The 17,598-nt window shown below is 51.3% G+C and overlaps 2 protein-coding genes across 2 annotated transcripts in view; one reads left to right on the forward strand and one right to left on the reverse strand.

Moving 5' to 3' along the window:
* Positions 1-17,598, forward strand: part of SULT2B1 (sulfotransferase family 2B member 1) — a 37,085-nt gene that overhangs the window by 8,306 nt on the left and 11,181 nt on the right. The window contains 5 exon segments of the mRNA XM_077315471.1: positions 1,228-1,436; positions 4,215-4,341; positions 4,690-4,784; positions 5,564-5,744; positions 6,005-6,149. Coding sequence (XP_077171586.1) covers positions 1,228-1,436; positions 4,215-4,341; positions 4,690-4,784; positions 5,564-5,744; positions 6,005-6,149 — 757 coding nt within the window.
* Positions 7,197-17,518, reverse strand: CA11 (carbonic anhydrase 11). Its single transcript, XM_077312931.1, has 9 exons — positions 17,308-17,518; positions 16,232-16,306; positions 12,969-13,111; positions 11,739-11,924; positions 11,036-11,131; positions 10,868-10,940; positions 9,958-10,112; positions 9,011-9,176; positions 7,197-8,285 (listed from the first exon to the last, which is right to left on the reverse strand). Exons 1-9 carry the CDS (start codon positions 17,366-17,368, stop codon positions 8,251-8,253), a joined length of 990 nt encoding a protein of 329 aa, XP_077169046.1. The 5' UTR covers positions 17,369-17,518; the 3' UTR covers positions 7,197-8,250.

Here is a 17,598-nt window from a genome sequence, read left to right on the forward strand (position 1 = left end):
TTTTTGTTTTGTTTTATTGCTGCGCTGGCCTTTGAGAGACCTTAGTTTAGCAGCTGCTGTAACACTGCTGTTTGGAACACCCCCCCCCCCCCGTTACAGTCTCGTTTTTATTGTATTGTTGGCTTGTTTTGGTTGCCCTTTTGAACCAAGCACCTCGGGGACTAGTGGTTGAGAGCTGTGGTCTATAAAGGTTTTCCATCAGTAAACAGGAACATCCTAATAAAACGACACACCAGTAGCCACGATTGTAAAAACAAAGGCAAAACCCACAGCCCCGCAGTGAAAGCACAGATAAATGTAGCTGCAGTATTGCCTGCCCCTCCCTGAGCAAAAATATCTTAATTGAGCGTGGGGAGAAAAGGACTGAAGGGGACAGGAAGGCTTTGGGGATGAGGCTTGCATTTAGGGACCTAAAGTCTTGCAACCCCAATAGGTATGAGTAAGAGGAGCTGGCCAGAAGGGGAAGACTCCAGTTAAGCTTGCAGTGGATAGTTTGGCCTGAAACCTCCCCAAACCCCACCCTTCCCCGGGCCCCACCCCGAAATCTCCAGGGATTTCCCAACCTGGAATTGGCAGGCCTAGCGGCTCTCCTGCCTCTAAAAATCTTTTAGGATTGTTATTAGCGGAGGAGAGGAATGTATCCGCTGCTTTCTTGAGTTTCTCCTTTGTGGAGTAGGTTTGAGTGTGTTTGTTGATCCATTTGTCGCTAGTTTTATTTGGGATAACGTTTCTGGTGCAAAGCGCTTTCCAGGCGTAAGCGCACTTTGAAGAGGGGGCAAACAAGTGGCCAACATATTAAAATACAATAAGTAGGGCACCGAAGTTGGGCCTTTGCTATTTCTGTTTTAGCACATGAAAGCGTCAGAGTTTTCCCGGTTCTGCAGGGCTTGCAAGAAGGAACTCTTTTGACAAGTCTTTGGTTGAGGAGAGGGCAATGGCTTCATTAATTAAAAAATAGCTTTATTAATGGGATTCTATTGTTTTTTAAAATTGTGTACTGTTTTTATGAATTCTGAACCTCAGCAAGCCAGCTTGCTGGGAGCGGTGGTCTATAAATCCCACAATAAATAAATAAATTAAAATTAAAATCTGACCCCCTGAAGGAGGCTAGAACAACTGCCCACCCCCTTTCCAGCTGTCCCCTGAGGCATAAGGATATTGGTTATGGGTGGGATGGAGTTTTTTCCACCACCAGGGTTGGATAAACCCCCCTTTTTCATTTTTTAGGGACAGTATGGATGCTAGAGATCCTAAGCCTCATCCTGAGCAACGGGGACCCCACCTGGTGCCGAACGGTCCCCAACTGGGACCGGGCCCCCTGGTACGAGACTGTGATGGGTTACCGGGTGGCTTTAACCAACAAGTCGCCTCGCCTCATTTGCTCCCACCTGCCGGTTCAGCTCTTTGCAAAATCCTTCTTCAAATCGAAAGCCAAGGTAAGAACAAAGAACATTTGTATAGCGCTTGTATAACATTTAGCATTTGTATAGCGCTTTCAATGGGCCACAAGCATAGACTGTTCTAAAAGGGCACTGAGCAGGTTCCTGGAGCATGCGTCCACAACGCTGACTAAAGAAGAACAGCTATTTTTTTTTATATCTTGCTTTTCACTACTTGAAGGCGCCCCAAAGCGGCTTATAAACACCTTTCCCTTCCTCTCCACATAACAGACATTCTGTGAGATAGATGGGGCTGAGAGAGCTCTAAGAGAACTGATCTATGAGCTTAATTCCAGCCCAGGCTTGGGGACTGGCATCAGTGCCAGGGCTCAGAACTCTGACTAGACCTTGAGCCATCCACAGAGCTGTTCTCACAGAGCAGTTCCCTTAGAGCTCTCTCAGCCCCACCTGCCCCCACAGGGTGTCTGTTGTGGGGAGAAGGAAAGGTGTTTATAAGCATCTATGAAACCCAGCCCTGAAGTCATCAAATTTTCAGCTGGTTTCTGCTGTGCCTTTGAAAACTGCTTGGTCAGCCGCCGCCGGCAGGTGAATAAGCTCGTGTCCGTCTCCTGAAGAGTAAACCGGATCGTTCTTGCCTGTTGAGCGGCTCCGTGGCTACAGAAGTGGTTTGGAAAGGTGGTTTTGATCAGCAGGTTCACTCACGTGAGAAGAAGAGCTGTTTTTTATATACCCTGCTTTTCACTACCCGAAGGAGTTCCCTCGCTCTGCCCACAACAGGCACCCTCTGAGGTACAACCTAAGCTTCTGGAAATTAAATCGTAAAACTGCCCCTGGCCCTTGGCTCTCTCTCAAGATGCAGAGAACCATTTTTTTTTTTTTTTGCATTTCATTGGGGAAAACCTTATATATTTATGCATGCATAGGCTAGCTCAAGTTCATCCGCTCTCGGAAGCTAAGCGGGGATGGGGGGAAGGGGAGATCTCCCAGGAAGTCCAGGGTCTGTGCACAGAGCCGGTCCACAATAAATATCTTTGCCTCGAAAACCCTGTGGGCCCGGTGGCACTTTACAAACACGTGTATTTAAACAGCATCCATGGCCCTTTGCAAAGCAACAACACAGCTCTTGCCCAAAGAACATACAAACGAAAGTGCGGAATTGCAGAGGCAACAGAGGGTGGGAAGGACAGGGGAGGCACGCAGACGCAAGGATCGGTTGTGTGTATTTCTTTGCAGTAGAGATGAGGGCAAAGGTGGGGCTGAGAAAGGTGGCCTTGGAGAAGGGTTTCGAAGGGAGAGAGAGGAGAGCTCTGGGCACAGGGTTGCCAACTTCAGGGCAGGGCAGGGAGATTCTTGGCGATTCAGGGGCTGAGCCTAGGGAAGGCAGGACTTGGGGAGCTCAGTGTAGACTTGATGCCGTAGGGTCCACCCTCTGAAACTCCTCCTTTTTTGGGGGGAATGGGTCTCTCTAATCTGGAGGTCAGTTTTAGTTCTGGGGGACACCTCTCGGTCCCTCCTGGTGGTTGGTAATTCCGTCTAGGAGGCGTGTTTAGGCAAGCAAGCCAGCAAGAAATATCTTGGGAGTCTGAGCAGGAAAGCAGGTGGAACGTTTTGGTTGAGAACTGGGCTTCTGGCAGATCGGGACGGGCAACGAATCAGGAAGTCTGGAGTTTTGGATGTTGCCAATGACAGGTGTCGGCAGAGAGCCTGTTCTGGACGTGCGCTCACACTTTTTTGCACCGATGTAGAACTGAATCGAGGCCCGGAGTGACCTGGGCTGAACTAGATGAGACAGCATCCTTGAGCCTGCAACGAGGTTTCTGCTGCCATTTTGAAGTCATCGAAAACCGGGATTTGGGGTCACAGCGGGGTGGGCTGAGTCCCTCTTGTTTTCCCCGGACTAATGGCTGCCAAACTCCAGGAGAGGACAGGAAATCTCCTGGGGTTTCGACTGAGCTTCAGGCAACAGAGATCAGCCCCCCTGGAGAAAATGGTTGCGTTGGAAGGCAGAGTCTGTGACATTCTGTCCTGCAGAGGCCCTGCCCCTTGACAAACCCCACCCCCAAATCCTCTGGTTTTGCCCAACCTAGAGCTGGCAACCTTACCCATACCATATCAAGTCCCGAAAGAGCCCCACACACCCCACGGCTGTTTTGGCCCTTGAAAAGGTGCTGGAGAGGCGAACAGGGACGCTTCAGAGCATTTCGGAATGGCTTTGAAATGGGGGAAGCTGCGAGGACTCCATCATATCTAGTTTGGCCCTGATTCTTGGTCCCAGCAGAGGCCGGCAGCCTGTACCGATCGGCTGACTCTCACAGGAATTACAGAGCCTCCCCCCGCACACAGAGGGTGTTTCGAGAGGCAAGAACAAGCAAACCCGAGGTTTGGGAAGTGCAGAATCCAAACCAAAACAAGACATAGACAAGAGGTGCACCTGCAAACAGTACTTTGGGATAGGCTGGCTGGCCGCTCTCCAAAGCACGGAAGGAGAGGTGCTGTTCGCCGCAGCCCAGAACAGAAGCCAAGCCTGCAGCAGCCAAGCCAGGGAAAGGGGTCTGTCGGGGGCAGCAGAACAGAAAACCCTTTAAAAAAAAAAAAACCCCGTCTGCTCCTGAATGAAAATCACACCTGTCTTTGCAGTTTGAGATTATAGCGCAAGAGGCTCGCCCCGCATTCATTAAGAGGCTCAGGGATCTGGGCTACGGATGCGTATTTCACTGGCGCATGCATAAACAGTCTAATCTGGATTTCCTGCGGCTGGTTTTGTGCTCTCTGATATTGCGGCGTTCCATTTTGCCTGCCCTCTTCTCCCAACAGATCATCTATACCGTTAGGAACCCGAAAGATGTCTTAGTGTCCCTTTACCATTTCGCCTCGATGTTTCGCCCTTACAAAGACCCTGGGACCCTGAACAGATTTCTGGAAGAGTTTCTCAAGGGGGATGGTGAGTGCCGGGGGTGGGGGTAGGTGGGGAGGGGCTGGGGCTCCGTAGCAGAGCACCGGCTTGGTATGCAGAAGGTCCTGGGGTGAATCCCTGGCATCTCCAGCCAAAAGGCTCAAGCAGCGGGTGATGTGGAAGCCCTCTGCCTGAGACCCTGGAGAACAGCTGCCAGCCTGAGTAGGCAATACCGGCGTTGCTGGACAAAGGGCCTGATTCAGTAAAAGGCAGCTCTGTGTGTACATGTGGCCTCCCACCTTCTCTGAGATTTGGAGAGCTCCCCATGTCCCCCCCCCCCCCACTGTGTGTCCTCTGCACTTGAGGGGCCAGCCTAATTCTTGCTTCTCGCCGCAGTGCCTTTCGGATCCTGGTTTGACCACGTTAAAGGCTGGATGAACCTGAAGGATGAGGAGAACTTCTTCTTCATCACGTATGAGGAGCTGCAAGAGGTGGTTATTAGATTGTTTCGGCCGTGCGCTCAACTCATATTTTGCAAACACAGATACAATTTGGCCTGCCACACATGCTGGGCTTGTATCTATACTGGCAAGGTCACTGAAGGTCATTACAGTGTGTGAAGGGGAGAGGGGGGGATGTCCACACATGGCATTCTGCATGAAAGCAAGTTTTAGGTATCTACTCCTGAGCATATATTCTCTGTTGCCAACCTGTGAGCAGGGAGGCACTTTCTATTCCGTCTTGCTTGGCTCAGTTGGCAGCATTCTGGAATGCGGGCGAACATTCTCCTCCAGTTAAGGGAGAGCTATTAAAATGTTCCAGTTAATAATAACCATGATTAATATAACCATAATGGTTAACCATTGTTAGTGAAGTGCTTCACTATCATAGCCTCGCCAAAGAATCTTGCCTGGGCCAATGAAGCTGCAAAATACTGGCCTGCCCAAAGTAAAGTAAACAAAGGCCTAGCATCTGGCTTCTGCGGAAGGGGATTGTGGCCTGCTGGACTTAAGATGGAGGGGAGAAGCAGAGAGCTAAGGCGCCCAAGCCATTTTGGAGGGGAGTATGAAGCGGAGCCTTGGGGAAATACATATTTCGTCCGGTTTCAGACCAGTTATGCTTTCGTGGCACCCAGGTAAGGAAAAAACTTTGAAAAGGTATAGTCTGGCAAAGAAGTTAGGAATGCACCACGAAAGATTCCCTAACGACAGCACCAAGGCTTTCTCTTGGTAACCAGGGACCGTCCCCCCTGCCTCATCCCCTTCTGTAGGACCTGCGGGGAAGCATCATCAGAATCAGCCAGTTCTTGGGCAAGGATCTAGATGACGCAGCCATCGATGCTGTGGTTGCAAATGCCTCCTTCGAAGCCATGAAGAGTAATAAGATGTCCAATTTCTCCCGCGCACCGCGGTTCCTCATGGACCATAAGAAAAGCGCTTTTCTTCGCAAAGGTGAGAGCAAAACCCTGTGTGTTTGTTTGGGTGTGTGTAAAGGTGAGTGGGAGCTCCTTACCTGTGCCTTTCCCACAACAAGACCCCCGTTCTCACTGATGTCCTCTCCTGCACGAATTTGCCCAGGGTGCTGGAATAGCAGCCGTCGTCACAGCTTGTAGCTGAACATTCTGGCAGGTTCTCCACGAGCCGCATGAAGGAATACACCCCTCTGGCTGTTCTGAATCTACTTGTGCCTGAATTGCTGTTATTTATTCCAGGGATCTCCGGTGATTGGAAGAACCACCTGACGGCTGAACAGAGCGAACATTTCGACCAGATCTACCGGGAGCGGGTGCAAGATTTAGACATCACCTTTCCTTGGGACAGAAAATGCAACCGGCTTTCCCCCGGCTCTTCCCCCTCGTCAGACTGATTCATAACTCAGCGGGGCACCAACAGTTAATGTGGTAGATTAATGGGAACATCCAGGGTGGGAGAAGCAGAAGTTTGGGACTCTTGGATGGAGTGGGAGAAAATGAGACTTAGTGGGTAAGAGCAGACAGCTCAGATTCCAGGAGAAAAGTTGGGTGTAGTGGAATATATTCTGGAGGTGGCCATTCTGGGGCAGAAGCCCTGTTGTGTGGATTAAGGCAGGAGTCCCCAACCCTTTTCAAGCCTGTGGACCCCTTTGGAATTCTGACAAAAGAGATGGGCAGTGTCACAAAATGGTTGCCACAGTAGGAGGAGCCAGCCACAAAATGGACACTGTAGGAGGTGGAGCTAACCACAGAGAGTCAAAAACCAAAGTTACGTTAAATAATAATAACTCATCAATATTTCAGTCACCCTGGAGCTAACGGCCGCTTTGGAGAATGGACTCGATGGCGTTATACCCCACTGAGATCTGTCCCCTCCCCTAAACCCCCCTTCCTTCCCCAGACTACATACCCAGATCTCCAGGAATTTCCCAAATCCAGGCCCTATGCTGTGTTTCAGTAGGAAGCCCGCGTACCATTGCAGGCTGATGACCTTCCACCTCTCCTCCCAACTTCTCACTTTCTGTCTCCCCTCCCAAGGTCCTTCAGCCGACAACCCCAACCGCTCCGTATGTCATTCACAGGATTCCTTTCCTTCCAGACATGTTTAGGGGAGGACCCAATAAAAGTTCATTTTCTTCTCTCGCCAGAGGGCCGCAGTGACGCCATCTTGAACAGCCTCCGCCCAGCCAGATCCCAGGTTCCGTCCACACAAATCCCGCCTCCTTTTGGTTTCTTACGCCCACACAACTTTGAACGGTGCGATGGTTTCTCGTGGCTCTCCAAGGTGGCCCGAATCCTTCCAAGTGTGGAGACCCACATCTTTTAATCGCTCTTCCTCACCCCTGTTTTGTCTGAATTCTGCAGGATCCCAGGTGGATCCGGTCGGGCCCTGCTTGAGTTACGGAAGCACCACTCCCGACACACGAAAAGCTCCTTTTGAAAACTGTCTCTTTAATTAATAGCATTCGTCCTTATTCAAAAGTCGGATTGTTTTGGCAATGAAATTCTCCCCTCCCCTGCTTCCCAGTTAAGGCCTTTGAAGGCTGTTCAGACGTTAGGATTACATTCTAGTGGATCTGGGTCCTCTCGCCCAGCCCCCAAACGTCCCGGGCTAGGCCAAGAGGAGAACTTGGGGGTAGACTTCTCTTGGGTCTTTCCTACCCTAGACACCCCCAGATTCACACACAACGTGGGTACAGTTTCAAGTATTCTTCTCCCAAAAACACGAGAGAGGATCAGAATTTGTGGGGTCATTCCCGGGGGTCTTCATGTGCTTTCCTTCTATGCACCCCCACCCCCACACTAAACTTTCCACCATCTGTAAATGATTCAGGACATTTACCATTTTGAGGCCCAGTCCTGCTTTTATGCCTGTGCCCCATGGCTGCCCAAAGATCCACAGGATGTCCTGCCAATCCCTTGGCATTTGGACACCACAAGGATAGAACTCTGGTTATTTGCTCCGTCAAATATAATGAAGATTTGGGGTACATCCCTGTGCATGTTTTCTGCCAAATACAGTTCGGTCTGTAAGACATTTGGGGCACCTTCTCCATCTCCCCCCCCCCGTTCCTCTCTTCCTAACATTTTGGGATGTATAGAGATTTAGGGTATATTTGATGTCCAATCGGAAGTGCTCGCTTTTGGGATTGCAGGGAAGCAGTCTCCGAGGGCAAAATTTCCCCTTCCTGTAGGCCCTTTTCCCTTTTAAAGGGAGCCAGTGGAAATTGGGTCATACTGCATCCTGCCTCGTTTCCCCTCAGCTCTCTGGAAGCGATGTGAGGGAGAAGAGATGCTCCAAATGTCCCTGACCCGGACTGGCCAGTCTGGAATAGCATGCCACGTTATCCCCCTTCATATGACGGGAGGCAGAGCAGCCTGGCTCTGGGAGACTGTGGCTTCCTCAGGAAGGAACTGGATTATGAGGGAGCGACAGGCACCCCCTGAACATTCAACAGGACAACGCTGGCCGTGACGGGACCTCTCTACATGGCAGTTTTGGAGGGCCGGGCACCATCCACTGCAAGAGAGAAGAAGAAAAGGCTTTTTGAAAATATGGCAATGTGTAGTCTGGAAGAGTCAACAAAGGAAGCCATTTCCATCCACGCCCTCGGCTCCCCCTTCCCCTCCAGAACGCATTTTTGGGATTGTTAGAACTGGGATGAGTTTTTTTTTGCTGCAGCATCTTACCCTCATGGGGCTTTGAATCGTGTTTAGTATTGTTCGGTTTGTAGGTCTGTTTTAAGGGGGTTTTATTGGGGTTTTGTTCAGACGTCGTAACCCGCCTCGAGCCCTTGGGGAGAGGCAGGCAATACATTTAAATAATAAATAAGTAATAAATAAAAGTCAGGGCTGAGCCCCACAACTCCCAGGAATTTGTACACGTGCAGAGTTTCGAGGTTTTAGGAATGGGGGGCTGAGAGGAAGGGTGCCAACCTCCAGGTGGAGATACCCCCCTTGGAGATCCCCCCCCCCAAAATGACAATGGATCTCCAAACTGACAGAGATCAGCTCCCCTGGAGAAACTGGCTATTTGGAGGTTGGGTTTCTACAGCATTATACCCTCCTCAATCTCTGCCCCCCCAAATATCCAGGAATTTCCCCACCTGGAATTGGCAACCAAGGCCCAAAGAGCTTTGCAAAAAGTTTTGAGCTTGGGGCCTTCTAGGCAGATCTTCCTGGGGGAGGGAGTGCTTCCCGAGGGGGATGGGGGTGAAACAGAGGCGGGTTTCCCTGTTTCTGTACCGTGTAGCTTGTAGTTGGCTCCCTTGCACCGCCGTGTGGGGCGCCGCAGGTCCCGGTTGCTGCGAAGGCTTCGTTGTAAGAGGGGCTGGAGGGGTCTTGAGTTGTCACTCATGCTTCGGAAAATTTGGGAAGGAAGGTTCTGGCTCAGAAGGCGGAGGGAGTGAATCTGGGTGTGAGAGAGAGGCGGGACAGGGAAAAACCACATGATGCATCAGGACAGACAAATGGGGCATCTTTGTCCTGCATCCCATTTCACACCAATGTCTCTGAAAGGCCTACAGACAAGGAACGGGGCCCAAAATATTCCCCCTGTTGTCCCCCCTTGAACTGGTACTCTGAACATGAAGTTCTCATCCCGCCCTTATGGCCAAGAGCCATCGATTGTCCATCGGCTTGTCTGCTCCACTTTTAACACCAACAACACTCAAGAAAGGAAGTCATGGCCCTCTGTTTGCAATATCGAAGCAAGGTGGTTAATAACAGGACATTTTGGAGGCCATTCATTGTGTCGGGTCACCATAACAAGTCAAAAGCAATTGGACATCCCATTTCATGACATACACAACCCAGTGGCCATCGCCACCTCCTCAGGCAGCAATTCCACAGGTCAACTCTTCCTTTAGTAAGGAAGCACTTCTGTTCCATTCCCATCTGCGCAGATTTCCTTAGCTGTAGACAGTCCGCTTTAAAAATCCTCCTTAATTTGCAGAGATAACCGTTCCAAGGACATGTGAGAAGGAATTCCAGTTGTTATTAATAAATAAAACAACTTAAAACAACTTAAAACAACTTAATTAGCTGTTGAGAGATTAAAAGAGGAGGTTTAAGACTCCCAGCTCTCAGCGTCAGAACCTCACCGCCAGCTGGAAAGTGGCAAAATGGGTAAGAAAAGTGACTGGAGCACTCTGAATCTTCTTGAACTAAGAATCACTGCCATGCACACCCACCTGGACCGAGGTAATATTGATGGGTCGGTCAATGAGGATCCAGGTGACCGTTTCGTAGCACGGAGGGGTTGACATGGATCCCTGGTAGGTGATGAAGCCAAATGTCTCAGGGTAAAGTTCCTCAAGGCTCAGGTCGTGTAGAAGGTAGGCGTCATCTGTAATGTTAGAATGGAGCGGCTAAGAACTAAGGTTGCCAGCTCTGGGTTGGGGAATACCTGGAGACTTTGGGGTTGGAGTCAAGAGTGAGTGGGATTTGGGGCAGGGAGAGACCTCAGTGGAGTATTATGCTATGGAGTCCCCCCTCCAAAACAGCCGCTTTCTCCAGGAGATGAGCTATAATTTAGTCTGGAGATGAGCTATAATTACAAGGCATTCTCAGGTCCTACCTGGGGACTTGAAAAGAATGGGCCACACGGTATAGGTGAGAGGCAAGGAAGTATAGAATATATAAGGCTCTACTCTCCATAAAAATGAACAGCAAAATCAAAAATAATGATCAAACACAGCACAGATTCAATAAGAATATCATTCCTGTTCCTGGCTTACATTTGCCTTCCCTTTCCTCTCCCCACCACAGACCCCCTGTGAAGAGAGATGAGGCTGGGAGAGCTCTGATATTACTGAAGAAGAGTTGGTTCTTATATGCCACTTTTCTCTACCCGAAGGAGTCTCAAAGTGGCTTACAGTCGCCTTCCCTTTCCTCTCCCCACAACAGACACCCTGTAAGGTGGGTGAGGCTGAGAGAGCCCTGATATTCCTGCTCAGTCAGAACAGCTTTATCACTGCTATGGTGAGCCCGACGTCACCCAGCTGGCTGGCTGCACATGGGGGAGTGCGGAATCCAGTCCCTCCCATTTTTGCCAACTCGACTCTGATGGGACCTACCCACCCCGGAGTTCTCCCCACTTACTTTTATAGGAGATCCGGGTAATGGTCTCTCTGTTCAGTAGCCGAGTTAGGAACGGGTTAGGGCTGGGCCCGACCTGCGAGCAGAGAATTGATCGAGAGCCTTGTATCCTACCCCCGTCTCTGGTCTCCAGCCCGCCTCGACCCCACCAGACAGTCTGGGTGGACTCACGTTAGCAAAGATGGAAATGACCGCCAGGCCGTTGGGGTTGCGGGAGGCCTCTGAGATGTTGGGGTACAGCTCTTGGTTGTAGTGGATCAGCTGCACCTAGGGGGTGAGCAGGGAAAGGACGTCGACATGTGGACTGAGAGAGAGAAACAGGCAATCTTCGACCATAGAGACTTAGGATTCCAGCAGTTCCTAGAAGAGCTGCTTTCTCCCACAGCCAGTCTGGAGGGTTTGCCAGGTCCGCCCTAGACCCCAGAAGGGGAGAGAAGGGTAAGGATGTCAAATCCAGGCTGGGATACTCCTGGATTTTTGGGGATGGAGCCAGGGAAGGACAGGGGCCTCAGTGGGGTGCAACACTATAGAATCCATCCTCTAAAGAGACTATTTTCTCCAGGGGAACATATCTCTGTAGTCTGGGGATGAGCTGTAATTCCAGGGATCCCACCTAGAGGCTGACATCCCTAATGGTCTGTGAGAGGGAAAATAATGCCCATATCCCAACCTTTGTCTTATATGTAGTTCAGCTTGGGTCTGCCCTAGAATGCGTGCTGGCAGGGTCTCATGGGAATTGTAGTCCATAGACATCTGGAGAGCCACCGTTTGGCCACCCTTGGCCTAAACTGGCCCTCCAGACTTAAGAGAGTCTGTCAAATACTATTCTTGTGGTTGTAAAAGAGGCTGGGGATTGAGAGGGGTTTGAGACCACCTCAGCGGAAAAGCTCTCGCCGTCGATCCAGTGCTCGGAGCCAAACCCGTCCTCGCTGCCGAAATGCAGGCGTATCTCCTGGAGCCGGTGGCTGTACAGAAGAGGCCCTCCGGAAACGTTAATCAGCTGCACTGGATCGGGACGAAAGGACACGTGCCGTCCCGTGTTGTACATGGTGCCGCTGACCTGCAGGGGGAGACAGCGAGGAGAGGAAAGCAGCAGAAGGAAGAAGGGTTTTTTCATACCTCGCTTTCACTATCTGAAAGAGTCCAAGAGTGGCTTACTAGCATCTTTCCCTCCCTCTCCCCACAACAGACACCCTGCGAAGTAGGTGGGTATGAGAGGGCCTTAAGAGAACTGCTCTGTGAGAACAGCTATATCAGGACTGTGACTTGCCCAAGGTCACCCCAGCTGTCTGCACATGGAGGAGCGGAGAATCAAACCTGGTTCTCCAGATCGGAGTCTGCCGCTCTTCACTGCCACACCGGGCTGGTCCAGGAAGGTGGTGGTGAAAAATGCCATCAGGGGAAGAGGGTGTTTCTGGGGAAGCCTTATAGCTGACCATAAAGCAATAACCCTCCCCTTCTTCCTCCCACCCAGAAAACTGCTCCCGAAGATGCACTGCCTTCGGATTTGGAGGTTCCATTTAACTAGAATTGTAAAATCCTATTCTGCACACAATAGATAATGCACTTTCAATGCACTTTGGAAGCAGATTTTCCTGTTCCACACAGGAAGATCCAGCTGCCAAAGCACATTGAAAGTGCATTATCCTATGTGTGCGGAATGGGCCCTACAGTGGGAAGGGGCCAGACAGGCCATCTAGTCCCGCCCCCTGCTCAATGCAGGATCAGCCTCAAGCATCCAGGAGAAGGAGCTGTCCAGCAGCTGCTTGAAATTCACCAGTGTGGGGGAACTCACCACCTCCTTAGGCAGACTTTTCCATGAACATTTCACCCTGATATCTAGCTGGTCCTGTTCTACATGTAGTTTAAACCCATTACTGGGGGGCCCTCTCCTCTGCTGCCCCCAACAGGACCCTTTCCCTGCCCTCCTCTAAGTGACAACCTTTCAGAGACTTAAAAAAGAAAATCATGTCCCCTCTCAACCTCTTCTTCTCCAGGCTGAATATTCCCTAGGCCTAGGGCATGGCCCCAGATCATGCATGTCACCCTCCTCAATTTGTCCTATTGCCATTACTCCAAAGTAAACGCTATAGATCTTACACACCTTCTTCCCACCTGTGCTGAGGCGGAGAGGAAGAAGGAAAGGGTCAAACACCATTTGGCTCGTGTTCACATCCAGGGGCGACTGGCGTTTGCCAATGGCGCAGAGACTCCAAGCGGAATTCACCAAACCCCAGAAGGGAGGACCTGGAGGGGAAGAGGGACATTCAGTTCTGGGGCTCCTGAGTCCTGCATCCCCTTCCCCTGAATCCTGATGAAGAGCTAGCAAAGGACTCATGAGATGGGAGTTCTACAGGAGGAGAGGTAGGAACAATGCCCGGCCAGCATTTCACCAGGCAGTAGCAGAAGTGTGCCTGGCGCATGAGAGGCAGAGCACATGGCTTCCTGTATGACACCAGAGTCCCTTCTTTCTTTCAAACTCCCTGGATGTAACTACTAGACGCCGTTTTTCACACTTCAGTCTGAAGAGCCCCTTTGTATGTACAGCTCTCCCAGCGCTGGTGTGAAAACCTGTTAATAGAGAATTGAATGGGGGAAAAAAGAAATTAAAGGTTCTTCCTAGCCACCGAAGGTTTTACATCTGCGGGAAAATTAGTTTGGTGGGTGGGTGGGAAAAGAAGAAGAAGAGTTGGCTTTTTATACCACGCTTTTCACTGCTCAAAGTCATCTCAGAGTGGCCGCCTTTCTTCTCCTCACAAGAGACACCCTGTGAGGTCGCTGGGGCTGGGAGAGCTCTGACAGCTCTGTGAGAACAGAGCTATGAGGACTGTGACTAGCCCAAGGTCGCCCAGCTGCTGCACGTGGAGGAGTGGGGAATCAAGCCCAGCTCGCCAGATTAGAAGCCTCCACTCTTAATCCCTACATCACGTGTGACAGTCAAAATGCCTCATAAGGGTTGCGCGTTTCTGTTTTTAACTCTGGGCACATGTGGGGCTGTGCATGGTGTGTATGTCCCCCCAAAGAGGGGTCTTTGCTTGCCTAAGAAAGAGCTGGGGCAACCCATTTTTCTTCTTTTACTCTTATGGATCAGGGAAATATAATATTTAATACAGTATTACATTAAACAGATACTTTTTTTAATAAAAGAAAAGAACCAGAATAGATTCAGATCAACACTACATGTGCACGTGTGAATTTGAACCAGAGAGGGTTTACCCTTCTGTGCCATGCCCCTCTTGCACACGGGAAAGTCAATTTTGGTCAGCTTGCCCGTTTGTCAGAGCTGGAACGTGGAACGCACGCCTCTGCCCCGTGTGAATTCACGCCAAAACCGGTTTCTCCCGGCTAAGGCGTCGCCGTGTGCGCGAGGAAGGCAAAGAAATAGTTTTCACCGAGGTGGTGCCTCGTGTGCGTTGTCGCGATGCAAAATGTCCGCCCTCTTCCCTCGAGGTGCACCGGGGCTCGTTCCGTTCCTCTTCCGCTCAGTGGGGCCTGCGTGTTTTTCTATGCTCATCAATGTGTACATATTTAATCTCTCCCCACATGCGCGTTTTTAAAAAAAAAAACAGCCTGCTTTCTCTCAGCATGGGAACGTATTTCTCCCTCCCCCTCTGTTCTCACGCTCCCCAGGCCTGTGGGGCCACTGTGGGTCGAAGCCCCTCGTACCCCGTCTCCCCTCCCTCGCCCTCCCCCCTCAGGCGGTGGCCCTGTTTCCCTCTGCCTGCCGCTGGCTGCATCTCTGGAGCCGGTGAGGGAGATATTAAATATTAATGCAGTCTCTTGCAGTCACGGAGCCCAGCTCCCCCCCCCCTCCCCACGCCTCAGCACTGCGTACAGGCACGGCACACCAGTCTCTCTCTCTCTCCTGAATCGGCATTCCCTCCCTCGCAGCACGGCTAAGGAGACACCCCCCACCCCACGCGGGACTCCGCAAGTCATCCCCAACCTCCAACGCAGGGGGTCAGGAGAGAGGCACAGTTTCCCATCTGGCATGGATGGGGAATGGGGTGGGGTGGAGGACCTACACTGGCAATGCTCCACATGGCAGGGAAGCCCAATCTTGAGCTCTGAATTAATCATGCAAATGCAGGAGTCCTTTTGCAGGCATCCGATTTGAACTCCGTCTGGGGTGTTTCCGGAGGCAACATGGCGGTCGCTTTGGGGAGAGATCCGTTCCGTCTGGAAGTTTCGGAAAGGGGTCAAGGCTTGGCGAAAGAAGGGTGTGGGTGTGCGTCAGGGGGACGGAAGAAGACAAGAAGGGGGCACCTCTGATTTCAGGGTGGAAGGAAGCAAAACGAGGAGGCAGGCCAGGGATATTTGGGGGAAGGTTGGAATTCTGGAATGAGACAGCAGACTCCCAAGGGGCACGGGTTCCTCTGAATCATGGGCCGAGAACCACTCTGTGTTCCCGGCTTTTATCAGATGGCAACTGTGTATGTTTGAGCAACACCATGAGGACTAGAAGCAGGCTAGTCTTTCAAAGGAAGGACGTACAAACTCTTCCAGAAAGCAAACCGAACGTCAGAGTCTCCCCAAGCAGAAGAACCAAAACACGGTATCCAGGGGAGAGGCCAAACGCCCTGTGTAACTCATTGCCCTCTCTCAAAAATGATTCCTCCGTCCACCCTCTTTCATGCCCCACTTATCTTTCTTCCATTCCCCCCCACCATAGCCCAAAACTCATTTCCATGACTGTGCCTCAGGCAGACCTGTTTCTGATTGCCTCACACCTCCATCTCAGTACCTACCCAAGCCATTCACCTTTAAGAATCAACCTGCGGGACCAAGGTTACATTCTGCCTTCTACTATTTAATTTATTTATTTCTTTGTATTTATATACCGCGCTCCACATCCTGACATCCCATCTCCCACCCCTCCAGCACCCACTGGAACCCTGACCCCGATCACCAAGTCTCTATTTCCCCTGCTGGGGCTAATATCCTGCCTTCCCTAAATGTGCCTAGCTCTTTTTAAAGACGGGCCTCGACCTGCAAATAGATTTATGATTCGTTCCCCTTCCTTCCTCCCTTAATAGTATGTCCTCAAATTCAACTCCTCCACTGACCTTCATGACCTCCTGCAGCTGTGAGTTCCACAGGCCGCTGACCAATATGGCATTGTGCAAAAATGAAGAAGGGGGGGGGAGAGAGCTTGTTTTGAGAGCTACATAGCCCAGTATTTGTGGCTTTCTAGGTTCTGTTCCCACAAATAATTGTTTACAAGGTGGATTTTCTGTCCACGTGTTGTCCTATCAGATACTGGGGGAGAATCATTGGGAATGGTCAGGGAAGAAGCCAAAGGGGGTTAAACCACAGCTGGCTCTCTGAGACATCCCCCCATGCTCAGGTGTGAATAGGGGCTCATACCTGGCACGAAGCTACCATGAAGAGTCTCCTTGTACGACCACCAGTCCTCGTAGGTCTTTGCAGGGACAAACTGCACTGCAGGAAAAGAGAAACAGGAGGGAAAGGGTTAATCAGTGGGGCTGGGGAGCCAGAAGCAATGGGGCATTTTCTGTCTGAAAACCCTGTATGTGCAGTTGAGTGCTGCCCAATTTTCCCTCCAAGGGGATTAAGGTGGCTTTCTTCCCTTTCCGATCCTCACGTGACCGGCCTGTGGTCATCCAGTGAACTTTTGGGAAGAGCCGGGATTTGAATCTGGCACCGTAATAACTCTTCTAACAATATCAGTTCACCCTCCTGTCTTTGTGGGGCAGATAAATAGAAAGATTATATGATTTCTTTTTTTTAAAAGACCAACAGATGGACAAATAGCCGCAAAGAGAGTTCTGGGACTTGGCCAAAAGAAGTCACATCCCCCAGCAGAAAAAGCCCCAGAGATTTGAACAACCAGCTCTCCCTGTTAAGGGAAAGCACACCGCACATGCCCAGAGGCCCTTTTCTTTCCACTGTTCTACTGTTTTTCACGCAATGTTCTGGCACAAATGGAATATTCTGGCACCAACTAAAACCCCGCTCGGTCCACATCTAGGGAAATAAGGGTGAGAGATGGAACAGGGATGGACAAGAGCCCACCCATCCCACCCCACCCACCCAGATCAGAAGACAAGGGCTGCATCGATCAGATATGTAAAAAGATACAAAAGAATAGAAGTCAGCCGGCTTTCTGTCATAGCTCTAGAGTGGCCGTGGAGGGTGAATCAGGATGCGAGCAAACCCCTTAACAAAAGGGAAAATGCACACAGATGGGGAGTGGAGAAACAAAGATACAGCTTAGAGGTAGGCAGGTAGATGCAGGTAGAAATAAGTATGTAGCTAGGCAGGTAGATCTGGGGGCTGCGCCCTGCCTCCAGCCCTGCTTAACCGGGGTCTTCCATGGAATCCCCCTCTTCCCATCCTCCAGCCCCCATCTCCCCCCACCCCGTCCCAGGCTGCTCCCCCTCCCCGTCCCCTCTCCCCCCCCCCCCAAAGTCGACCCTTACCAGCCACGCAAGTTGTTGCCAGGACTCCCAGCAGGCAAAGCCCCCCCAGACCGGTCCCCATCTTCGCGGCGCGGAGGAGTGGGGGGTATGGGGGGGGGTCTCAGCACCGTCGGCGCCCCCTCCTCAGCATCCCTCGCGGCGGCGCCCGGTCCGCAGCCTCCGGCTATAGCGTTGGCGACCCCCCCCCCTCCCGCCGCGCCCCGCCTGGCTGCTGCCCCCTCCCTTCCTCCCTACCGCCCCGCCATCCCCTCCTCCCGCCCGCCTAGGGCTCCCGCCGGGCCCCCATCCTCC

The sequence above is a fragment of the Paroedura picta genome, chromosome 16 (genome assembly GCF_049243985.1).
Source record: "Paroedura picta isolate Pp20150507F chromosome 16, Ppicta_v3.0, whole genome shotgun sequence".
NCBI classification, from domain to species: Eukaryota; Metazoa; Chordata; class Lepidosauria; order Squamata; family Gekkonidae; genus Paroedura; species Paroedura picta.

Bases quoted from the DNA above. Each gene is read 5' to 3' on its own strand.
- CA11 (XM_077312931.1), bottom strand. From the start codon at position 17,368: ATGGGGACCGGTCTGGGGGGGCTTTGCCTGCTGGGAGTCCTGGCAACA. The intron at 9,177-9,957 runs GTGGGTGTGCAT...TCTCACACCCAG, and splicing joins TCAATATTACCTCGGTCCAG to ATTCACTCCCTCCGCCTTCT. The intron at 8,286-9,010 runs GTACAGAAACAG...TCTCTCTTGCAG, and splicing joins AGCCAACTACAAGCTACACG to TGGATGGTGCCCGGCCCTCC.